The sequence below is a fragment of the Vulpes vulpes genome, chromosome X (assembly GCF_048418805.1).
Source record: "Vulpes vulpes isolate BD-2025 chromosome X, VulVul3, whole genome shotgun sequence".
Taxonomy (NCBI): Eukaryota; Metazoa; Chordata; class Mammalia; order Carnivora; family Canidae; genus Vulpes; species Vulpes vulpes.
Genome location: NC_132796.1, coordinates 80,595,854 through 80,619,508, shown reverse-complemented (window position 1 = coordinate 80,619,508; position 23,655 = coordinate 80,595,854). Strand labels below are relative to the sequence as shown.

The window sequence follows — 23,655 nt, the reverse complement described above, 5'->3', positions numbered from 1 at the left end:
TGTGTCCTGGTTGTCTCATGTGCCACTTCTGACCTGCATATACCCAGCTCACCAGCACACCCTCAGCAGGGAGTTGAAATGATGTCTGCTTTATTCTCTGCTCCTACTATTTTCTAGACCTTGCTGTTTCTGAATGAGTGTGGAAGGATTGTGGGTTGGGGGAATGTGAAGAACAATACTCTGGATATCTCAAAAAAAAAAAAAAAAGCAGCATTCCTGCAAGAGAGAATGGGCTTCCCAGTTTCCCAGTGATTCTGGATCCTCAGGATGGGTGAAACAGGAGATGGAGATGAAGGAGGGCATTTGTGATCATTGTGATGAGCTCTGGGCGTTGTAGGGAAGTGTTGAATCACTATATTGTACACCTGAAACTCATATTGGGCTGAAAGTTCACTAACTGGAACTTAAAAAAAAGTTTAAAAAATTTAAAAAGATTTTCTCCACCTAGCTCTATCTGCTAAGCGTTGAGGCCAGGTTGGTGGTCCTGCTGATAAGGCCTTAATTTGCCTTTCTTCCTGAATTCATTTTATGCTGCCTCCAGCTCCACCCTTGTCTTGCAGTCTTGTCTGTCCTTCTTCCGAAACTGCCAGTGATGGGACTGAGCTTAATCCCATACTTCCTGTAGCAGAAAGAGGTCAGGTATAGAATGCAGGGCCTTGAAATATTGATTTTCAAAGGAGTTTGAGACCTATCTTTAGAAACAAACATTGGGGCCCGGTAGAACAAAATGTCCAGATGGTTCCACTTTATTATAAATAAATATTTTCCTTTGTTCTAAAAGGGGGTAGATACTGTGGGATATGATTTGAATAATAAAGAGCATCTGTAGTACTAGAAAAATACGTACCTGGCACACAGTAGGCCCCCCAAAAATTTATTTTGAATGAATGGGTATGGAAGGCAGGGTGAAATGTATGTGAGGGGCTTTTCATGAATGTGAATGCACAGAAATTTGTCCCAAATCAGAGAGAGAGCCTTCTAACTTGTTGCTGGCTCTTGACCAGCCGAAAATTAGAAGGTAGGAGAACCCATTCTGAATATCCTTTGCAGGCCTAATGCTCTCTATGGGATCAAGAAATGCAGCGCTGGGACACCTGGGTGACTCAGTGGTTGAGCAGCTGCTTTTGGCTCAGGAGCCTGCTTCTCCCTCTGCCTATGACTCTGCCTCTCTCTGTGTCTCTCATAAATAAAATCTTAAAAAATTAAAAAAAAATTTAATGCAGCACTAACAGCACATTGCCAATTCAGTAGACTGTCACTTTAATAGACCATTCATATTTACAGGAAACCATCAAAAACCTTAGTTTGACAGAAACACAGAGGATTGCTTTATTTTGCCAAGTGGGCTGAAAACCATCAGTTTACCAAGTTTTATGAAGTCCACAGGAAGGAGAACCCGTCACCAGTGGCTCAATTACAACTCTTTTGTAAAAACCTGAAGTGGTTTCTGTTTGGTTTCTGGATCATAATTTCATATGCACTGGTCCTAATACCATGGGTGTGTGTGTGTGTGTGTGCATGTGTTTCTGTGTGTGTTACAGGGAGGGAGAAGTAGACACAGGTCATAAAGCCAAAACATGAAAGCAAGCCGAATTTTGTTTTGGACAAAGGCCAAACTCTGACTTTGCCCCCAATAGATTACTCAGAGATTTACCATTAGAAAAAGGAAAGATTTAGCGATAGAAACAATATGAAACAGATAGAAATCCATGTCTCACTCACATTGTCAGAACAATGGTTTGGGAAGGAAACTGGCCCAAGGGTCTCTCAGGTGGGGATGGTCCTAGAGTGCCAGTGATGAAGATATAATGTGCTCATGGCTGTGTGAATCATGACACATTCTGAAGACATTTTTAAAGAGTTACTTATTTATGACAGACAGCACAGGGTGGGGGTTGCAGGGGCAGAGGGAGAGGGAGAAGCAGACTCTCTGCTGAGCAGGAAGCCCAAAGCAGGGCTCGATCACAGGACCCTGGGATCATGACTTGAGCCTGAGCTGAAGGCAGACTCATAATCTACTGAGCCACCTGGATGCCCCGAAGACCTTTTTTTAAAATTAAACTTTTTATTTTATGGTAACTTTAGATTCATAGCCCTGAAGTCCCTTTGAAGGCTTTTCCTGAACTGTCCTATTTTCCTATCTCTGCCAATAAAACCCTCCCATCTTAGACCTAGGACAAGTAAGGAAAAAGTTCCTGGGGAACTTTCTATAATGGGATTTTCCACCACCAGAAAAGAAGTGTGTGAGAACTACTTCAAAACCCTGAGATAGAGGTACCTGGCTGGTTGGTAGAGCTCAGTCAGTGGAGCATGTGGCTCTTGATCTCTGGGTTGTGAGTTTGAGCCTCGTGTTGGGTATAGAAATTACTTCAATCAATCAATCAGTCAGTCAATCAATCTTTTAAAAAAATGCCTGAGAGAGTTACCAGCACTGAAGTCAGGAAATCAAATAATACCAAAATATTGAACAGAATAAAACAAAGCATAGGTATATGGCCATTTCTACCTTGACCTGCTCTCTCAAAGCCAGATCTTCACAGCTGTGTTTGAAGATAAGCTCCAGTTTCACTTAGAACTCCAAGGCCTTAATGTCTTTTTTCTCCCTTGCATTAAGTTACAAGGTCAGAATGGTCAGAATGGTAAGCCTCTTTCATTCCTTTGTTTAGGGGAGCAACTCTAAAAGAGCCATTACCCTTAAATCAAAAACCCCCACCCCCAGGTTGTGAACACTGTATTTTATTTTTTATTTTTTATTTTTTTCTTTCTTTTTTTTTTAATTAATTTTTATTGGTGTTCAATTTACCAACATACAGAAAAACACCCAGTGCTCATCCCGTCAAGTGTCCACCTCAGTGCCCGTCACCCATTCCCCTCCAACACCCGCCCTCCTCGCCCCTTCCACCACCCCTAGTTCGTTTCCCCGAGTTAGGAGTCTTTATGTTCTGAACACTGTATTTTAGCAGACTTTTTTCTTTTTAAGATTTATTGATTTATTTGGGTGGGAGAGGGCAGGGACAGCAGGAGAGAATCTCAAGCAGACTCCCCACTGAGCACAGAGACCGACATGGGGCTCAATCTCACAACCCCGAGTTCATGATCAGAGCTGAAACCAAGAGTTGGATACTTTATCCGACTACACCCACAGGCGCCTCTCTCTTAGCAGACTTTGATATTTTCTTCGGAGAAGCTTTTAGCCAACCATCTGCAGGCCGCTGAGCTTGACCACAACATTCCCTCTCCCACTTTCTCTTTCCTTTCTTCCTGTCTTCTCCCCCAATCTCACTCTCCTGCCATCTCCAAAATCTCAATCTTCACTGTCACCCTGAATAAAAAACCCCACTCCTCTCTGGCCTCGGTTTCCCCATCTGTAAAATAAAAGACTTGAATAGGGGGATGTTCTGGAGAGCTAATCAAAATCTTTAAGGTTTTTTGTGTTGTGTTTCTTGTGGTGTTTTTTTTTTAATTTGTTTTGTTTTGTTTCTTGGTTTTGAATTTTTTTTTTTTTCTGCCCTTACCCAATGTCCAGGGTCTGAGTGCCTGGTACCGAAGAACAGCTTTTCACTTTGTTTTCACCCTCATGAATCAGAGAACTTCTTGTACTTGCAGCTCATTTTGGGTCAGCGACCTTTTCTCTCTCAAGTTCTAGCCCCGGTGAACTCCCTTCCTTCAGCATCATTGGTAGGACACCCACTAGCCAAACTGTCCTCTCTGTGTTCCTTTGGCAAAACTTTGCTAAACTCCAGAAAGGACAGAACAATCTGTAACGGTCTTGGTGGAATGTGAGTGAAAAAGACACATGAGCCATTGTGGGAATGAAAAATATTTGCACTAAGAATCCCATCTGTGTACATGATAATCAATTGATGCAAATTCTTATTTGTGTGAGATTTCATAGCAATGCACCAGCATGGACTCTTCCTAGATTGACAGAATTATGTTCTCTTTCTCTTATGCCAGCTCCTGTTCTCTCCCCCCTTCTCCCACCAGTGCCTCCCTCCACAAGAGAGTAATAATAATTCCCAAAGCTACATTTGCGACATGTGTGTCTATGGGACATAACTGTAATACATGTTTTCTGGGATGGTGGGGTCAGAGGATCTTATAACTACCTTCTCAAGGCCCCTTGCCATTTCTAACACTGAATATAAGCATCTTTCTAATTGCCTGTGGAAGATTTTTAGTGGGTCTCCTGTCCCACTAGTGTTACCCCTAACACTTGCCCCTAAAACAAAATGTTATATGGTTTTTTGCTTGAGGGTCCAGTCTTCATCCATTCCATCCTCCTCTCCCTTCATGCTCCCTTAGCTCCTGGGAAAGGGGTGGGTAGCAGAATAGTGGGCTCATCATGTGTTGAACCCTCGCTAAGAGAGCAATGGTTGCATCATTTGGACTATAAGATTTTCAGCTTTCATTAGGGACCATGGCATTCATTCAGCAAGTGTTTAATGAGCCCCTTCTAAATGCTGGACACTGTTTGGGGCCCTGGAGATATAGCAGTGAGCAAAACAAAGTTCTCACCTCTGGCTCACATCCTGGTACTGTCATATACCGTCAATTCTACAACATGTCTAGGGTATCTCTACTCTGCCATGTAATCTCATGCCATTGGCTGCATTTAGTGTCAGTGCATCTAATCTGGACTATCCTAGGGTCCCATCTCTTCCTCCTGCTCAGTTTACCCTATACATGATCCGGAATCAATGCTTGGAAACACAATTCTGAGGATTTCCCTACCTTAAAAAAAATCCCATAAAGGCTCCCACACCATCACCTCTGTTGCCTACCACATAAAGTCTTCACCCCTTCGCCTGTCATGTAAAGTCCTCCCTGATCTGGCTGCAGCCCATGTTTTGGAATGTTATCCTTCAACTGTTCCCTTTTATGGACTCTATGTTCTCTGCTACACCTTCTCAACTTGGAATCACTGCCTGGAATATTCCTCACCAGCTCTGCCTGCAAAAAGTCTGTCCAGCCTTCATGGTCCAGGTCACAAACCGTCCCCAACCAGTTCTCTTTCTCTTCCTACTTTGCACAGCAATTCCTACTTCTGTGGCCTGTGTCCCATTCTGCCCTTGTGTTGCAGGCTGCTACTTTAATTCTTACGTATGAGATTCTCGGGAGCGGGAAGGACATTTTATTGACCGTTCTTTGGCTCTTTGCTCCCTCTGAGGTTTGTCTATGAAGCTAGCCCAGTCTTCGGCAAGAAGAGAGGGAAATCTCAGTCCGTTCTCAAGGCTGCTCTTATTTCACATCCCTGTGTTGCTACCAGTGTGGGTGGATGTGTAGTTCATTTAAGATCAGAGCTAAGCTCATTGCTAGAAGTCATCAGATGGACTCTAGCTGTGTATAAGTCTATTCCTGCCTTCCCTCTGGCAGATTTGGGGAGCTGAATGTGCCCTGTCATTTTACAGAGACATTCTTACCACCGTTCCCACTACGACCCTCCACCAAGCCGACAGGCTGGAGGTCTGCCCCGCTTTCCTGGGGCCAGAAGTCACCGAGGAGCTCTTATGGATTCCCAGCAAGCGTCGGGCACCATTGTGCAGATTGTCATCAACAACAAACACAAGCATGGCCAAGGTAAGGAGCATGCTCCTTTTGTACCACATCCACAGCAGTTCTACCACAGCGCACCCCCTCCCCTGCCCTGTATTTGGAGGGCTGGACCTGGAAAGGGCCTTGTCTCCCATGCATATCAGAAAGTTACACAAGCATCAATTACCATCAAGTTTCAAAGCGAGTCTGTCTTTATTTAGGACAAAAGGCAAAAAAGCAGGGAACTAATGCAGTGCCCAGCGTTTTCTCAGTTGCCCTAGGGGGTCGCAGGGCACTGGGGGAAAGTGTGTTGGATTGGATTGGCTGGTTAATAGAATGAGAGGTTGGTTGTTTTTCCAGTTGGGCACTTGATATTCACAGATACTCAGTGCCAGACACTTCTGAAGCTCTTAACCCTGTGCCTTAGAAGCAGTAATTCTCATACCTCTCTGTGCCCAGGATTCTCCCCCAGCCTCTTGCTCATGAGACATATTCTGGGCCCTAGGCTCAGAGATTCTAATTCATATGAGGAGATTGTCGTTAGAAATGAGTAATCCAGTAAGAAATCCAGAAACATCCTGGCCAAGCACCAGGAGAACTGACATTAGGTTAACAGGGACACGCAGCCCACTCAGCCGACCAGGTGGCTGCAGCAGGCACCCACACACGTCCGTGGCCCAGACCTTCCTGAGCCTAGTTCCCCAGTCTCCACTTCCACCCCAGTAGTGGGGGTAGGGGGAGGAGAAATTCAATCAAACAATTGACTGCTTCTTACTTTTTTAGGCTCTTTAGAGCAAGAGCTCAGCTGGTTCCTTTTTATGAAACCACAAACATGTTTTGTTTCCTTTAAAGGAGAAACAAATCAAAGCTGGTTCTCTGAACGGGTTAAAAGTAATAAATTATTAAACCAAATGATTGAATAACACGGGTGAAAACCAATCCGTTACAAAGAACCCCTACTATAAATCTCAACAAAGCTGGTCAAACCAAAGCTAGTTGATCACATCTGTTACGAGTTAGATGTAAATTTCAGATTACAGATAAAAAACATTGAATCGCTTTGGAAACTAACAGGCTTAAAAGAAGAACATGCAAAATAAAACTCTTAATAAAAAATGGTGATGTATTAGAAGAATTGGAAGTATTTATTATCGATCTGGGTTTGATTTGAAGTGTATTATTTTTAAATTCTGAGGCATTCTGATACAAATTTATGAAATGCGGAGGAGTAGGAGGTAAAGATGCAGTTTGATTTTCAATCCTAAATTGCCTCCAGTAGATTCCATTTGCCCTGAAAGTATTTCAAAGCCTTAAAAAAAAAAACCTGTGGGCAAATGGACTTTGAAAATCCTAAATCCCATAATTTCCAGAGGCCTCTTCATTTCAGGCAAAGGCTCATCCCTTGATTTTCTGTGTGTCCTACCAAAGGCCCAGCTGGTTTACATTTTTTTATTGCTCTCATTGATTTGGATGCATTGGTTCTTTCCTGACCTATTATAGGTTACTGGAGAATCACTTGCCCCCACTCCCAACCCTCAGTGCCCCAGCTGGATGATTCAAAACCATCTCGAGAGTTTGTTGGTGGGGAGAAGCCATCCTTTCCCACTAGAGCATTGACCTCCCACTCTTAAATCTCAGAGTGTAGGCTCTCACCCAGTCTATATTGTTTCCTTAGCCCAAATGTTTAGAGGAGAGTGATCCTGGCTATATAACACCGGAGGTCCTACCTGCCCTTCTCCGTAGCTTTCGTGTTAACAGACATGCTCCACTGAGACATATCTGCTTGGTCCCTTGCTTGAGTCAAAGAGAAGTAATAGGACTCTGCCATTTTGAACTTGACCCCTGCCTAAATTTGCTTGAAGCAGACTAGGTACCCACTTGGTCACATGGTCTAGAAGGGAGTGTCACTATCTTTGGAGGAGAGAGAAGGGGTAGGGGCAGGAGAGAGAACACATCTGGCCTGTCTTGTCACGTGATTCCATCCATGGCCCTGAGCCTCAAAGTCCACGTGTCAAGTCCCTGTTCTAGCTCCCTGTATGGTTGGGAGCTTCACTGGTTTAGGTTCTTGGTTCTTGGAAATCTTTGCATGGATTGACCTGTGAGAGTGCCTAGTACTCTAGCAGTACTTGCAAAGGACAGGAAAAGGCAGCCGACATCATCCATATTTCCAAATGGGACCCAGTGGACTTGATGAGAAAGAACTAGCCCAATGATTCATCATTCTGAGGCCATTGTCTCACAGCCAGATCAGTTCCTAGAAACGCCCCAAGTGGGGCTGTTTCTCCCACCCTAGCCCTGCCTTAAGTGATACAACCCACCCTAGAGACATTGTTGATCAGGATGCTGACAGGTCTCCCTGGGTATGATGAGGTGATGGGAATAATGAGAAACACACCCAGTCCCAGCCATGGCTTAAAATCTCCAGAATGTCTCAGCACTTTCAAAAAGGGAGAGAACTTATTCTCAGCCCTCCCCATTTGCAGCCCAATATAGTTCTTATCCTGGAGCCTAGCCCCATGCCTTACAGTGGGAGCTGGATATGTTTTGGTTAGTTTGCATTGGCAGATGTTCCTATGGCCCCTTCCCTTCATAGGCCTCTTTGCCTGCAGCTCTTAGGATACTTGCTCTCGCAAGGCCCCTTAGAAAACATGGCACCAGTGACTTCACCTCCCACCCAACGAATGTGAGACCACCAAAGTCTACCTGTAGGACAGGTAGTGATTCACTGTAGTGGAATCTATAGCCACTGAGGTGGGCAACAGAGGATATTGCCTGGAGATTAGAGGCATGAAAGGCTCCTTCATGATCCTTTCCCTCTTGATCCCATTTTAGTGCCTTCCTTCCCATGCCAGACAGAAGGCCATCTCCATTAACTCCATATCCATCTGTGTTGGTGGATCAGATTCTCATAACATTTGATATTTTGAAAGGATTTGCTTCAGGATCTGCAAATACTGGCCCTTTGGGAAGAGCAATAGTTTCTGCAACTGGCCTCCCTGGCAGCCAATATCTCTGGGAAATTTTTATACCAAGAAGCATATCCACTTGGGCCATACAGATCTTTTATGAAATTGCAGGTATTGACACTACATTCTACTAGAGGTTCCTTTGCAGATAACCAGGGCAGATGGAACTCTGTTTTCATGCATTGTTTCACTCCTCCACTTTCAGAGCATTTAGTGACTGCTCACCATGTGCTGGGCACTTGTGAGCACCCAGAGGCTGCTCCTGAAGGACCTGAATGGTTGCTAATGATAAAACAGGAACTGAGCTGGGTTTTTTTGTTTTGTGGGGAGGTTGTTTTTGTGTTTGTTTTTGGTTACAGAGGCTGATCTGTAAACATACATCCACAGCCATGAAAAGGACAAAGGATACTTGATGTCTTGAGGGGTTCAGGGCTTACATTCTGAGCACAGGGGCCCGTCTCAGCTCCCCAGCCCTTAATTTCCAGTCCTATGTTCTCTTCCAGTGTGTGTTTCCAATGGAAAGACCTACTCCCACGGCGAGTCCTGGCACCCAAACCTCCGGGCATTTGGCATTGTGGAGTGTGTGCTGTGCACTTGTAATGTCACCAAGCAAGAGTGTAAGAAAATCCACTGCCCCAATCGATACCCCTGCAAGTATCCTCAAAAAATAGATGGAAAATGCTGCAAGGTGTGTCCAGGTAAAAAGGCAAAAGGTGCGTTGGTTGGAAGCCCTGCCTTTGGTTGACTGAGATCCCCACAGAGTCCTTCTCAGTATTCATTAAGCATCAGAAACCTAATCAACCTGACACATCATCTCAATGTTACTAGTTCTAACAATGAACTTCATTCCCCCCCTCTTTTGAAGGGCTGATAAGATTGTTGCTTAGAAGAAATTTACTACTCAGAAATAGACCGGGAGGGGTGCCTATGTCTGCTAAACGTTTGGCCCCATGTAGCCCTAAGCGCCAGACTTAAGCCTGGCTTTTCTAAATTGCAGAGAAATTGGGTTATGAGGATTATACAGAAGAGCAGTAGCACCTGACATTGATGTCACTATCTAACTGATCAAGCACAATCACATCCGTGACCCTTTTGAGACAGGATGGGAGGCAGGTGAGGTAGAGTGGAAGGAGAGTGGGTTCTGGGCCTGAGTGAAGTTGTTGTGTGACCTTGGAAATGTGACAGATCTGCTCTGGCCTCCATCAGCTTTTCCTTAAAATGGTATGCTTAGAACAATTAATCTCCAAGCACCTGTCCTAACGCTACAGTTTTATAATGATACTATTATTGCTCTATAAAAGTTAAAACTGAAGCATATTGAGTGACCTGCCCTGAGTCCACAAATCGATAATAAAAATCAAGGTTTGGATGTCAGGTCACCTACAGCCCATTGTCTTTTCCAGGACAGTAGAAGATATGAACTGATAACAAAAAAAGCAAGTGGATTAAATAGTGGTTTTAACGCATACGATATAGATAAAAACATAGTCTGTAGTGTTGGAGTTGACAGCATAGGGAATTGGTGATCCATCATTCTAATCCTGGCTCTGCCACTGGTTTCCTGTGTGATGTAGAAAAAGTCACTGCACCTCTCTGAGCTTCAATTTCCTTATCTGCAAAATGAGAGGGTTAGAATGGATGATTTCTTAGGGTCTTTCCAGCTCCCAGCATTCTAGGAGTGAATGAATTCCATGTACATGAATTAATCTATCATTTATTATGCCTACCTGCATTTTTGTAAACACAGGTGAAAAACCAAAAACTTTTTCAAGGTAGGCAGAGAACTAAATCGTATATTCCTTCAACTTAGGCAATTCCTTATGATCAGCAGGCCAACATGAACTTAGTCAATGCATATTTTTTTGAGCATCTTCATGTAGGCCAGTCATTCCCAAACTTGTATGCACATTGGAACCCCCAGGAAAGCTTCTAAAAATACCTGTGTCCCATTCCCAGAGATTATGATTTCATTGATTTCAGGTGTGGGCTGGGAGGGAGCCCTTTGAAAACATCCCCAGGTGATCCTAATGTGCAGACAGGTTTGGGAAGTTCTGACATAGGTAGTTTATGGCCTTGCTCAAGATTTGGTTTGTGTACCAGAAGAACTTGGAAGCTAGTGAGAAATGCAGACTCAGGTCTCACCCCAAACCGACTGCACCAGAAATCAGCATTTTAACAAGATCCCCCAGTTGATCCCCATGCACGTTAAAGTATGAGATCTATTTGTGGCACAAACAAAATCTTTCTTAGTGGAATGGCCCTCATCTTCCACAGTAAACAGTGGGTAAGATGTAGATAGGGAAGACAGGACCTATCTGATCTGGAGTAGAGAATTGGGGCATTAGATCTGATGAGGAACTATACTCATTAGGGGTAGGGAGAGAGTACAGTCTGAGCATGATACAGACATGAGGGCTACCAAGCCACAGTAACCTATCACGACCTCCAAGTGTGCAATCTTACTGGATCCTCAAACCTTTTAGTGCCCCTTAGGAGTAATTCCACCAACACAGTTTTCTCTTTGGTCAAGAGTGGAACATCTACAGTCATATAAGTAATACAGCATGATAATTTCAGACAAAAGCTAATCATTATCTAAACTACCACAGGGAAGGTAAATCCTTCCCACTATACAGTACTGCAATTTCGACCTCAGACCTTCAGACCAAATCCCATTTCATCGTATGCTTAGGCCTTTAGGGATGCGGGTGATTCAAACAAGAAGTGAACACATCAACTGAATATAGAAAAAGAATTGTTAAATAAATACTGTGCTGTATACTACGACCAGCAAAAATCATTGTAGGCCAAGATTTAATTGCATGGAAAGATGTTTGTGACATATCTGATAAGTACAAAGAGCATGCTACAAAACAATATTATGATTCCACTTGCGTTAAAAAAGCAAGCCTGTATAATACACTTAGACAAAAAAGGCTGGAAGGGCATATCACAGACTGTTAACAGTAGCTGTCTTTGGATGATTAAAGTTCTCATTTTCTTCTTTTGGTTTATCCATATTTTCCAAAATTTTCGACAATGTCTATTACCTTTGTAGGTAGAAGAATAAGTTATTATTTAAAAAACTGCCCTTCAGAATCCCAGTCCACAATATGTCAAAGAGTCTGGTTGACCCAACCTTTCTCTCTAGAAGAGCTACTTTCCCACCCTGCTCAGGGGGTAGAGATAGATACAGGACTTAGAGAGCAACATGGAAAGTGAGAATCTCTGTCCCATTCTGTGTGCCTGTCTCTCAGTGAGCAAGGCAGGAGTATCGGCAAACTGAGTGACACCTGATAGTCACATTGCCTAATGGAGTCATTATCCACAGATGCCAGGGCACCTGCTCCAGCTACTCAGAAACCTCGGAGCATTAGGGAACATGCATTCACTTGTGCCTTCAATCTGAAAATACATATTATGTGCCTACTATCTGCAAGTAGAGAGAGAGATGAACAAGCCAGACAAAGGCCCTTTGCCAGCCTGATCCTTACATCCTATAGGGAAAAGAAAGACAACACAAACAAGGTGATTTTACATTGTGATGGGTACTGTGAAAAAGACCAAGCAGGATCAGGTAACAGTAAATGGGGGTGGGTGGTGACAATGAATGGCACTTTCTTTTAAAAAAAAATATTTATTTATTTGAGAGAGAGACAGTGAGCCAGCACAGGTGGGGGAGAAGCAGAGGGAGAGGGAAAAGCAGACTCCCTGCGGAACAGGGAGCCCGACATGGGGCTTGATCCCAGGACCCCTAGATCACGCCCAACCAACTGAGCCACCCAGATGTCCCTGAATGGCACTTTCAAAAGAATGGTCAGGTGAGGCTTCTCTGAAGAAGGGATACTTGACTGAAGTCCCGAGCAGTATAAGCAACGAGAAAGGGAAAGATCACAACATCACCAGCCTCTTAGAAAACAACACATGACAGAGAAAAGGGGACAAAGGGTGAAGAGGGAGGAAGATAGATGGAAAAAAGAACAGTAAAGTCAGTTATTTGTGTTGAGAAGGGAAAAGAGAGAAATAGAATTCACTGATGACCCATCCAAAAGCTTCATTATAACAAATGATCACAAGCTCCTCCAGTCACAAGCAAAGGCCAAAATAAAGGATGTGAGGTTTTTTCTCTTTTGCCCTTGCTCTGGTAGAGGCCAGCCTGGCATTGCACAGCAGTGGTCACCTACAGTGTTGTGTAGGACTTCTACTCCTTGAAGGCTCTCCAACTTCTCTCCCGCCCTCACTACACCTCCCTGATGTCTGGAATACCCAAAATTACACACTTCTTTTGGTTTATAGCAGAAAACACCTCTTTGAGACTTAAAAGTTACCTAGGTGGGGATAATACATCGCCAGTCCTCTCCACTTCCATAAGGAAATGCTTTCTCAGTTTCTTAGTTCTGGAGTGCTCGGGATACAAGCATTCTTCAGGGAAGCGGAAATGGATGGAAATGACTTGAGACATAGCAGGCTTCCTTGGAAGGAAATGAAACGAGGTGAACATGAAGCAATTAGAAAACACATTGAAGTGAAGGGTGTGGAATGAGGAGGATGTTGCCCACTGGGTAGCTTGAAAGACACATTTGGTTTACTCAATATTTTCAAATGCCAACTAAGGTTGAGTCACTGATGGGGTTTCTTGTTTGTAGAGCCCTTCTCCTGAACAAACTAAGCTCTTGGTGGGGTGTGTAAGATGACTCTTCAGGACACTGGGAGAATTTTCAGTACATTATGGGTATTTACAGTGCCATCAAGGATATCACTTAGCAGTTATAGCTGTAGCCAATATTAAGCTGGTGCAAAACTTTTTTTTAAGGTTTTATTTATTTGAGAGAGAGCACATGAGCGCGGGGAAGGAGCAGAGGGAGAGGGACAAGCAGACTCCATGCTGAACGCAGAGCCTGACGCCGGGCTCTATCCCATGACCCTGAGATCAAGACCTGAGCCAAAATCAAGAGTCGGATGCTCAACCGACTGAGCCACCTAGGCACCCCATGGTGTAAAAAAATTAAAAACTGAATGCAGCTCTCATTCTTTGTTATGATAGTCACACACAGAGAGAGAGAGAGGGGCAGAGACACAGGCAGAGGGAGAGAAGCAGGCTGCATGCACCAGGAGCCCTACGTGGGATTTGATCCTGGGTTTCCAGGATCACGCCCTGGGCCAAAGGCAAGCGCTAAACCGCTGCGCCACCCAGGGATCCCCTCAGCTCTCATTCTAAGTGTGATACATACATAGAGGTCCCTGTATACCCAGAGACCCACTTCTCCCACGTTATGAAAAGTGCCAGCACACATCCCTTAATTACCTAATACATCAAAAAAGGCTGGCCCATTGAGCAATTAAATAATTAAAAATGACAAAAGGAGAAAGGAAGCTTGGCTCTAAGATGACCTGCAAACGGAGTAGTCCAACTTGGAATCATCAAGAGAAGACTGATTTTGTCCTAAACACTGCCAGAATACTGGTGAGGGTGGGAAAGCTAATCAGGTCAGTGAGAGATGCACGATAGCAATTTGATTCCAGCGTCTGGTTCAAATGCATCCAATTGGCTATTAACAAGTCTCCCTAATTGAAGTCACAGATCCAAAGCGCCCAGCTCTCAGTGGTTTCCTCAGATAATCTTACAGGTGACTTCTGCACATACTCAAAGTTTTCAGGCTGTCCATGGCTTCTCTTTGTTGTTCTGACTTGAGTATACTTTAAAGACACAGCTGAAGAGGGTGCTGACCATGAAGCCAGCAAGGAAATTGAACTCATGGATAATCCAACTAGGAGAGAAACTTTTTATTTTTGGTTGGGGGCTGAGGAAAGAGGAGGGTGGAGCAGAATGGGAAGGATGAGGGGGCTGGTATCTTTATGCCTGGAAGCTGAAATACAGCAGTTTAGTTTATACTTTAAATGATCCATAGTTGAGGGATTTGACCAGTCTTTGTGCGTGTGTGTGTGTGTGTGTGTGTCCCAACCATTCATTTGGCATAGCATACATATGACTAATCTGACATCTAGGTTTTGGCACTGGTGTTGATCTGGTATTATCTTTCCCCTTACAAACAAATCAAAGAGCATTCACAAATGTCAAGCCAATTTGAATAGATCCTTTGGGCAAGTATATGCACATAAATGAGTGTCATTTTTTCTAAGTATACCTAAGTGATGTCAGGGAAGTTAACCAAAGCGCTCTGTCAGCCCATTCCCTGGGTCTCTGTTGGTAACACCGAGCTAAACAGACCATGACCTGGACCCAGCATGGAAAATCCTATATACCCTGAAATGCCTAAGAGATTTGTACCTGGCCACATTCTTCCTCCTCATGAAGGCCTACTCCTCTGTGGCGGGCAGGGGAGCAGTGGCAGGGGGTGGATCCAGTACACTTTGTGGGTCAGTGTTCTGCCGAGCTCTGGATTCTGTCACCATATGGCCTTAAATGGAAGGTCATGTGTTCCTTTGTGATTTGGTGGCTGTTACAGGGTGGCCTAAACTGAGCCAAGGAAATATAGGTGGGATTTCTATCCCCGTGAGAAGGCTCTTGTTGACTGTCCACGTTTGACAAGTGCCAGGTGTTCTGAACAACGAGATACCTGAATGCAGATGTTTGCTTCTAGTTTTGGAAGCCATTGTGAACCTCTGCTTGCTTCCTGATTTCAGAAGACCTTCCAGGCCAAAACTTTGACAGCAAGGGCTACTTTTGTGGAGAAGAAACGATGCCTGTGTATGAGTCTGTGTTCATGGAGGATGGGGAGATCACCAGAAAAATAGCCCTGGAGACAGAGAGACCACCTCAGGTAGAGGTCCACGTTTGGACCATTCGAAAAGGTGAGCAAGACAATATTAATTCCTTGTCATTTTTTGTAAGGGGTTGGAGGAACAGGAAAAGAGGGGAAGACTTACCTTGATTTTTGCTTCAAACTATTCTTCTGTTTGGCTCAGTTCTCCTGATTGCTCAGAAACTAACACATGACTAACACGTTTGTGATTATGACCTTTCGTTTCAACTAGGACCTGTCCAAAAAGTAAAGTATCGACCCTTAGGGTTTATTGTCTTTCTCATACCAACAAAGGCTGGAGGAGTCTTCCTCCTCTCGGAGTGCACATCGGAATCTTCTGGGAGAGGTTTTTGTAAATACCAAATGCCTGAGCCCTATCCCCAGAGATGCCAATTGATCGGCCAGGAATGGGGCCTTGGCATAAGCATTTGTTCATAAGGCTCCACAGGTGATTCTAATGTGTAGCTAAGATCACAACCTACCAGACTATAGCCTACCATTCTTTCCGACACGAAGCTCAACCAACACGTAAATCCATTCATGTGGTGCGAGGCTAATCTCTCAAAGCATGCTGTGTTCTCTGGAGTAAGACACATTGAAAACATCATCCCCACCCTCAAGAAGATTTAGTCTCACCAAAGGGACAATCCCAGTCTTTATGTCCCTCCAATTCCTTTTCTGCTTACTCAGCTGACTGCCATAGCAAGCTCTTCAAACCATCCCACAGATATGAGGCTAGTGTTGATCTAGTCTGGTCAAGTTTTCTAGAAATCTAAGAGGTAAGATTTCAGTTGGGAAATAAAGCACATCCTTTTTCTCCTGGCTCCTGCATAAGGCTTGAGAGTGCTCAAACTTTACTGTGCTTCGAAATCATACAAGGGAGCTGGTTTACAACATGTTCACCTGGCCCCATCCAAGAGCTGTGAATTCAGTAGGCCTTGGGTAGTGCCCCAACATGTCACAAACAGCCAGTGATTCTAATTCAGGTGGCACCTGGACCATACTTTGAGCAACAACTGCTCGAGTGTTAGTAGGGCTTCTTTGGCTCCCTTTCCCCAACTTTTCTTACCTAAAAGAGCGAGTTCCTCCACACCCCTTAAAAATATGCTAGAATGCACCTGTGTTTCTCATCCGTGTTTATTTTTGCTCTATACCTAGGAATGTTGGTTTTCTGTCTCTGATTCCCTAGCTCCTCTGTAACTGGTCACCTAGGACTAAGCCCTCTTCTGTTGGCTTCCCTAGCAATGGACCTGGTATTTTTTGCTTCACATCGCTCACCTCCTTGAAGCATGCGGGTGTCTTTCAGCTTGCTAGCATAGCACCTAGATGACCTCTTGTTCAGTGTTTGGCTAGCAGAAAAAAATCCAGGCTTCAGTTATGTTGCCCTCTCTAGACATGAGGATGAAGTAGGCTGGTAGCTTGTTGCTCCTTAACTGCAAGGCCATTTTTCCAGCTTGTGTGTTACGCCGATAAAAGCTTTTCAGGCAAAGTTGAGACCGGGTGCCCTCCCCGCCCCCTTATTTTAACTTTCCCCATTTTCTGTAAGGGAACACTGAAGGAGCTGTGAATATTTCCCAAAGGGAAATACGCTTTTCGGTAAATTTGGGAACAGGGATGGCTTCTCCATTTACACAAACAACCTGTCTGCAGTTCCACTGCTGGCTCTCACTGCTGGCCAGAAGGGCAGCCCAGTGGTTGGCAAGAACATCATCTACCTGGACTTGGGGTGAGGGCAGAATTTCCAATCCTGCCTTTGGCTCTAGAAGCTCCCACCAGCACCCATGCTCGATTCTGTGTGGCTCTTCCCAGGAGGGGGATCCCATGGTCAGCAACACTATCTTCCATATCTCTATCCTCCGGAGAACCAGAGGGGGAGGCCAATGAGCCAAGGAAACAGATGGAGTCAATTATAACCCTGGAGTCATCCAAGTTCCTGGTTAAGCACATTACACAGCCTAGCTCGATGCTCCTAAGCCCCTGTAATGAGATGATATGCTCAACCCAAGCAGAAAAAGGGGGGGGGGGTGGTTCCAGTTAGAGAGGGCCTGACCACCTGCCGCACTTTTCACTTGGCCCCAGGCATCCTCCAGCACTTCCATATTGAGAAGATCTCCAAAAGGATGTTTGAGGAACTCCATCACTTCAAGCTGGTGACCAGAACAACCCTGAGTAAGTGGTACCTGCCTTTCTTTACTCCTCCCCAGAAAACGCCTCCAGCCTTTGATGTAGTGTAGCCCTAAAGAAAGTCCCTTTGCCTTCTCCATTAATGTTCTCTCTCTTCTCTGGAGGACCCAGCAGCAGAGGGGGTGCCTGAACGTGAACTGAAAAGCTTAGACCTGAGGAATACAAATCCAGATGCAGTCTGAGCATAAGCTACCTCGAGTCAAGGTTCCCCTGATTATCTTTAATGAAAACTGTTAACCCTAGAGTCTCAAAAGGATCAGAGAAAGTTCACAGGATTCCTGGGTTGGTAACATTTGTAGAGACTTCACATCCAGAAGGCTACATCCTTCTGTGGTGGGGATAAGAGACAGAGAGAAGTTGAACGCATCCCAATTCGTCAAAGCTCTGGTCAACTCTTTGGAACTGCCTCCTGAGCGGTCATGTTTCTCTAAAAGCATCTGGCCACTCAAGCATACATGCAGGGCTCCCTCTTTCTACACAGGATGCAGCCTAAGGACTAGATACTTCTAGGCCCTGGGGGGTGGGGAGCACTTGTGAAGGAATACAAGGCCCAGAATTTCTATCCACAGGGATTGCCAGTGGGCAAGAAAGAACACGAAGATGCCTTCTCTATGAATCAATCTAGGTCGGAAGAGTTAAATACCTAAGCACTCAGAGGAAATCTGCAAGGAACAATGAGATGAGAGCCAGGTGGGCTTAGGCAAGGAAGGCTTCCTGGAGGAGGTATATTTTGAAAGAGAAGGGTGTGATAGGGCAACAGGTCAGGGCATCCATTCAGGGAGAGGGAGCAACTTAACTCAGGAGCAAACAAATGTGGGAGTGGGTGGCCCTGGAAGAAACTGGAGAGACGTTCATGTAGAAGGCAAGTGGCATTGATAGTTGATACAGACTTACAAATGGCCTCATAATATGAAAATGGTGCTTTGGAAAGAAGTCTCTTGGCTATCATATAGATTTAATACAAATTTACTTTGGTGAAGCCATATTCCAAAGAGCCCAGTATGCCATGCTGAGAAGTTCAGCTTGCTTTCCAGACCAGAGAACCCCAAGGTAGTGTTTTAAGCAAGTGCAGGATGCATGCAGATCTGTTTTTTTTTAGAAAGGAGTCCCGCTGTGCAGAGTGAAAAGTGAACTCCCATGGTGAGTAGCTGGTGGTACTCTGAATTAGGAAGCTCTTATACCATTAAAAAAGAAAAAGAAAAAAAAAAGGAAAAAAAAAAAAGAAAGAAAAAAAAAAGAAAAAGAACTGAGCACTGGGTGTTTTTCTGTATGTTGGTAAATTGAACACCAATAAAAATTAATTTATAAAAAAAAAGAAAAAGCTCTTAACACTGTATTAGGTCAGTGAGACAGGGAACAGAGGTCACTATGAGGGACAACTCTGGGGCTAAATCATCAGGATCATTACAAAGAGAGAAAGGAGTTTGGAATGACTCCAGGAATAACAACTTTACAGACCTGGTGAATAGTGGTAATTAGCTAATGGGAAACTGGAGAATAAGCAGGTACTGGTGGGGGGGGGAATGCGTTTCACTCGGAACATGTTTAGATGAAAATACTTAAAGGCCATCTGAGCAGAATTTATCCTATGGGCAGCTGAAAATAGGGTTGATGAGGTCACTTGTTTATTCTGTAGGGGACAGAAGACCATAAACTGAATGGGAGGAGAATCCAAATGAGGTGGGGGTGGGGGTTGGGAGTCCTTACATGTGAGTAAGGAATAAAGGGGTCAGAATCTAGGATTTGGTACCAATGATGTGACTTTTGAAATTACCAAGTAATTTCACAGAACACGTTTTTGTTTGTCCCATGAGCAAGGCACTGTGCTGGGCACCAGGAGGGAAGGCGGCTCAAAAGATGATTGAAATAAATTCTCTGTCCATAATAGAATTTGGGGTATATAACGAATGTAGATGGCGTGTACCTCCACCTGTGTGCAGCTGAAGGAAGTGGGGAATGAGATGATCCTGTGGGGTCACCTAGGGACAAAGCAAAATAAGCCTGATCCTTCCTCCCATGTAGCTATCAGATCCTGACACACAGCAGGGCTTCCGTGGAAGCCAGTGCCTTGTTCAACCCTTCTTTCCTGTTGAGTTGGAGAGAACAGAGAAAAGTGAAGGATCCCAGGAAGAAGGGAAGGAGCAGAGGAATTGAGTCTGTAAGGGAAGAGGGTCATGATCTCCTGTGGCCTGGGAAAGAAAAGAGGTTCGAAATAGGTTCTGGATTAAGAGGAGCTCGCTGACCTTGGACCAGGAGCTCCCCAGCTTGTAACACCATGAGAGCAGAAATAAAAAGACCACAGAGGATATCCAGGGTGGGCAGTTTGTTACAAAGATTATTTGCCGTGGCAAGATGACAGCAGGACCTTGCCACCCAAGACCTTGCCACCCAAGGATCAGGAAAGTCAGAAAAGGGATGGTCCAGAAGAGAGAGGATCTAGAGTAGTTTCCAATGCTCAGCACAGGGTGTGCACTCCAAAATGTTTGCTCAACTAGCATGACGGAATGGGGAAGAGGCAAGTTGGTAAGGACATGCTGGATGCATAGACACATCCATGGAGGAAGAGGAGAAAACAGGGAATGGAAGAGAGAGCCACTGGGGGGAGGAGTGAAGTGAGAGGTGCAAAAGGGGTTGTAAAGACAGCATCTGAGCATGGAGGAAAACAGGTGGACAGTTTTTAGCCAGGGGTGGCACAAATAGAGAAAAGAGTGGTAAATAATCAGGTCCCCTAAACTAGTATCTGGCCCCAAAAAAGTAAGCAGAGCCTCAGTAACACGCAGGTACTGCTTTATTTGACCTGAGGCCAAATCAGCTACCTAAATAGCTAATGACCTGATAGAGGAGCATTTTGCAAATGCTAAACATACTGGAAAAATTCCAAGAATACTATTTCGGTTCAACTTGTGAGGAAGTTATGTATTATTCGTGGCGTTCTTAAAAATACTGAGTGTTGAACACTCCTCGGCCTGTTGTCCGTATCTGTTCCCCAAAAAGTGTTTTGGGGGCTGTTCTGCTTGAAACCACATGACATTTGCAAGGATGGGGTAGATTGGTTACACTCCTCATTGGCTCTGCTCTCTCCTCTTTCATCTCTGGGCTGCTTTGTGTTTGCTTTGTAGGCCAGTGGAAGATATTCACCGAAGGAGAAGCTCAGATCAGCCAGATGTGTTCAAGTCGTGTGTGCAGAACAGAGCTTGAAGATTTGGTCAAGGTTTTGTACCTGGAGAGGTCTGAAAAAGGCCACTGTTAAACGAGACAGATGGTGTTGGAGAGGGTGAAGCAAAAAAACTGAAGCTGCAGCTGGACTGCGGGCTTATTTTGCTTAAGTCACCAGTGCCCTAAAACCCCAAACTCAAATGCAGTTCATTATCCACGCCATGCACAGTATAACTTGCTCCTTTATGTGGAGTGGTGTGTCAGTCCTTAAACATCTCCTCCAAAGAGACTAGAAGAGTCTCGAATTATTTGTGGGAGGAAGCAGGATAGAACACCACAGCACTGCTCTAGTTTCTGGGAGAATCACATTTCTTTACAGGTTAAAGAGTAAACAAAACCCTAGGGTTTCTATCTAGAAAGTCACTCCAGTGAAAGAAAAAGACAAGAATTTGCTTAGTAGGATTTGTGTAGTACAGAGAAAATATGTGTATGAAATTATACTCTTCGACTTTTAGGATGTCTTGTGTTTTTAAGAAAAAAATAATTCCCCCTCCACATCCACCCAGAGACGCATGCATACGTGCACACTCACGCACACATGCACGCACACACACACACATACACCAGACACTAAACTGCAACCTTCCTTCTGAGGCAAAGCCAGCACAGGCTCTCCCCTCCTTGCCTGGCTCCCAGGTAGCTTGGAAGTTGTGGGTACCCAGGAGGAGAAAGAAGGAATTGTGAGCAAAAGGCTCTGCCCTTGGGTCAGTGGTGTGGTTGCCACCATCACCAACTATGGTGGCAAGGTGAAGAATAAGAACACCATCTCATGGCCACATTCACTTTGAAGCCCTAAATAACTTTTCCCTAGTGCTACACTTCTCTTTTTTCCCTGAGCCCGTGAGGCCCCCATAAAGAAGTTAGAACTGGGATAGAATCTTCTGAAACTGAGTCCACACAAGACAAAATAAATGTTGAAGAAAATGGTGGCTCAGGGTCCACAAGGTAACCTTCTGTGTTTTCAAGTCCATAGAAATCACCGACGAATAGCTCAATATTCATTCATTTTCTTGATGCCAGAGTCTGTAGTCCAAAACTTTAGGTTAAATGATTACATTCTAGAATCTCCTTAAAAGGGCAGGGTTCCTTCTTCTCCAGTTACAGGAGTTCATTTTGACTTTGCAAAAGGGCTCAGTCCCCCACAAGCTTCTGATTATTGGCTCTTCAGTTAGAAGAATTATTGCTCATTAGGGGAGGTGGACATTCTGGTTAGGATCTTTGTTCTAAACTTTAATACCATTCTCATCTCATCCACCAAGCAGGGGTTTGAATCATGAATCCTAGGGAAGGCTGCTCCAAAAATGTCAATTTGCAGCTGGATACCAGAGTGGAACTTATCCATTCTGAGGCCTGGCTTTTAGAAATCATTTTTGTGGCAAAACTCTAAACTCCACCTGGCTCTCAAGTGGGCCTTCTAGATTCATCCCTTCTGAGAGGCACGAATGAACTCTAATGAGTACTCAGAAGTATTAAGGAAGCAGACATCCCATATTCCCACTCCATGACTGCAGGAAAGAGGAACAGTGTTTTCCTTACTGTAGTTGACACCAAGAGGGAAAAATGCAGAGGTCTTTATGGCAACCTGGCATAAAGGAATCTGTTCTCATAAGAGACGGGGGTGCCTCATGGCCAGGCCTTCAGGAGACAAGCCTCTTACCAACCTTTCCTACATAGTCTCTGTGGGAAAGGGAGGGAGGACACCCAGGGCTGAGAGGCCACAGAGCATTATTGCAGAGGCTGCTTAGTAGCTGCTGCCTCCCTCCCAGAGGTGGCAGTATTTCCATAGTGTGGAAACAAGTGACTGGATCCCGAAGCAAAGTGGTGATTTCCCCTTCTGGATGACTCACCCCAAAGCCTTCCCACCCAGGTGTTCTCTGAAATCTCAACCATAAGGGAACACCCAGAGAGCTTCCCTAGATAGACTTCTGCCCCCAGGGGCTGGGACACACCTTTACAAAGTACTGTGGGAAGCAGGAGCTGGGGAGCTGTACTAGGCCAACGGAGAAACCTTCCAGCGTTTGGTGTAGGCAGTAGGACAGTAGGGAGAAGAGGCCGAGCCACCTGTAGCTAGGAAAGGAATGGATGTGGTTCTTCTTGTATTTATTTGTATCATAAACACTTGGAACAATAAAGACCATAAGCACAATTTAGCAGTCGTAGCCATTTTCTAGTTAACTCGTGTAAACCAGAGTAACATAACAGTATTAGCCTTTCGCTCTTCTCACAGGACAGGTACCTAAATAGGGTACTTATTTATGTAGTCGCTGTATTTCTGGATTTTTAAATTAATAAAAAAGTTAATTTTGAAAAATCATCTGCAGGAATGCCATGTGAGTGATTGTCTCTCTGGCTTGGTATTGACCTTGGACTGGGTAGCAAGTGATGGGTGGGCCTGACCGTTTTGCACGCAGCTCGACACCCTCTCTCTCCCACTGTAGCATCCTCTGGTAAGAGTGAGGACTCTGGGGTCAGCACGCCAGCAGTTTTAATCCCAGCTCTGGGGGCGCCTGGGTGGCTTAGTGGCTCAGGTCATGATCCCGGGGTCCTGGGATCGAGTCCCGAATCAGGCTCCCCCCGGGGAGCCTGCTTCTCCCTGTACCTATGTCTCTGCCTTTCTCTATGTGTCTCTCATGGATAAATAGGGGTGGTGGAAGGGGAGGAGGGCGGGTGTTGGAGGGGAATGGGTGACGGGCACTGAGGCGGACACTTGACGGGATGAGCACTGGGTGTTTTTCTGTATGTTGGTAAATTGAACACCAATAAAAATTAATTTAAAAAAAATAAAAAAATAAAATCTTTTTAAAAAATTAAAAATCTCAACTTTGTGCTTCCCAGCCATGTCAGTCTCCCCGTCTATAAAATGGGGATAATTATAGTACTATCTTTCGCCTGCAATTGCATGGTGAGGCTTAGTTTAGCCAGAGCACATCCAGTGAGTAGCCTATGTTCATTTATGACCGTGGATGAGTTCAAGAAGGGCATCGCATTGA

The 23,655-nt window shown here is 44.7% G+C and overlaps 1 protein-coding gene across 1 annotated transcript in view; it reads left to right on the top strand.

The window, feature by feature from the left end:
* CHRDL1 (chordin like 1) overlaps positions 1–22,979 on the top strand; it is a 118,845-nt gene extending 95,866 nt beyond the window's left edge. The window contains 5 exon segments of the mRNA XM_026014863.2: positions 5,412–5,580; positions 9,005–9,199; positions 15,147–15,314; positions 17,345–17,434; positions 20,569–22,979. Of these exon segments, the coding sequence (XP_025870648.1) occupies positions 5,412–5,580; positions 9,005–9,199; positions 15,147–15,314; positions 17,345–17,434; positions 20,569–20,699 (753 nt within the window). The 3' untranslated portion in view covers positions 20,700–22,979.
* Positions 22,980–23,655: the final 676 nt, after the last annotated feature.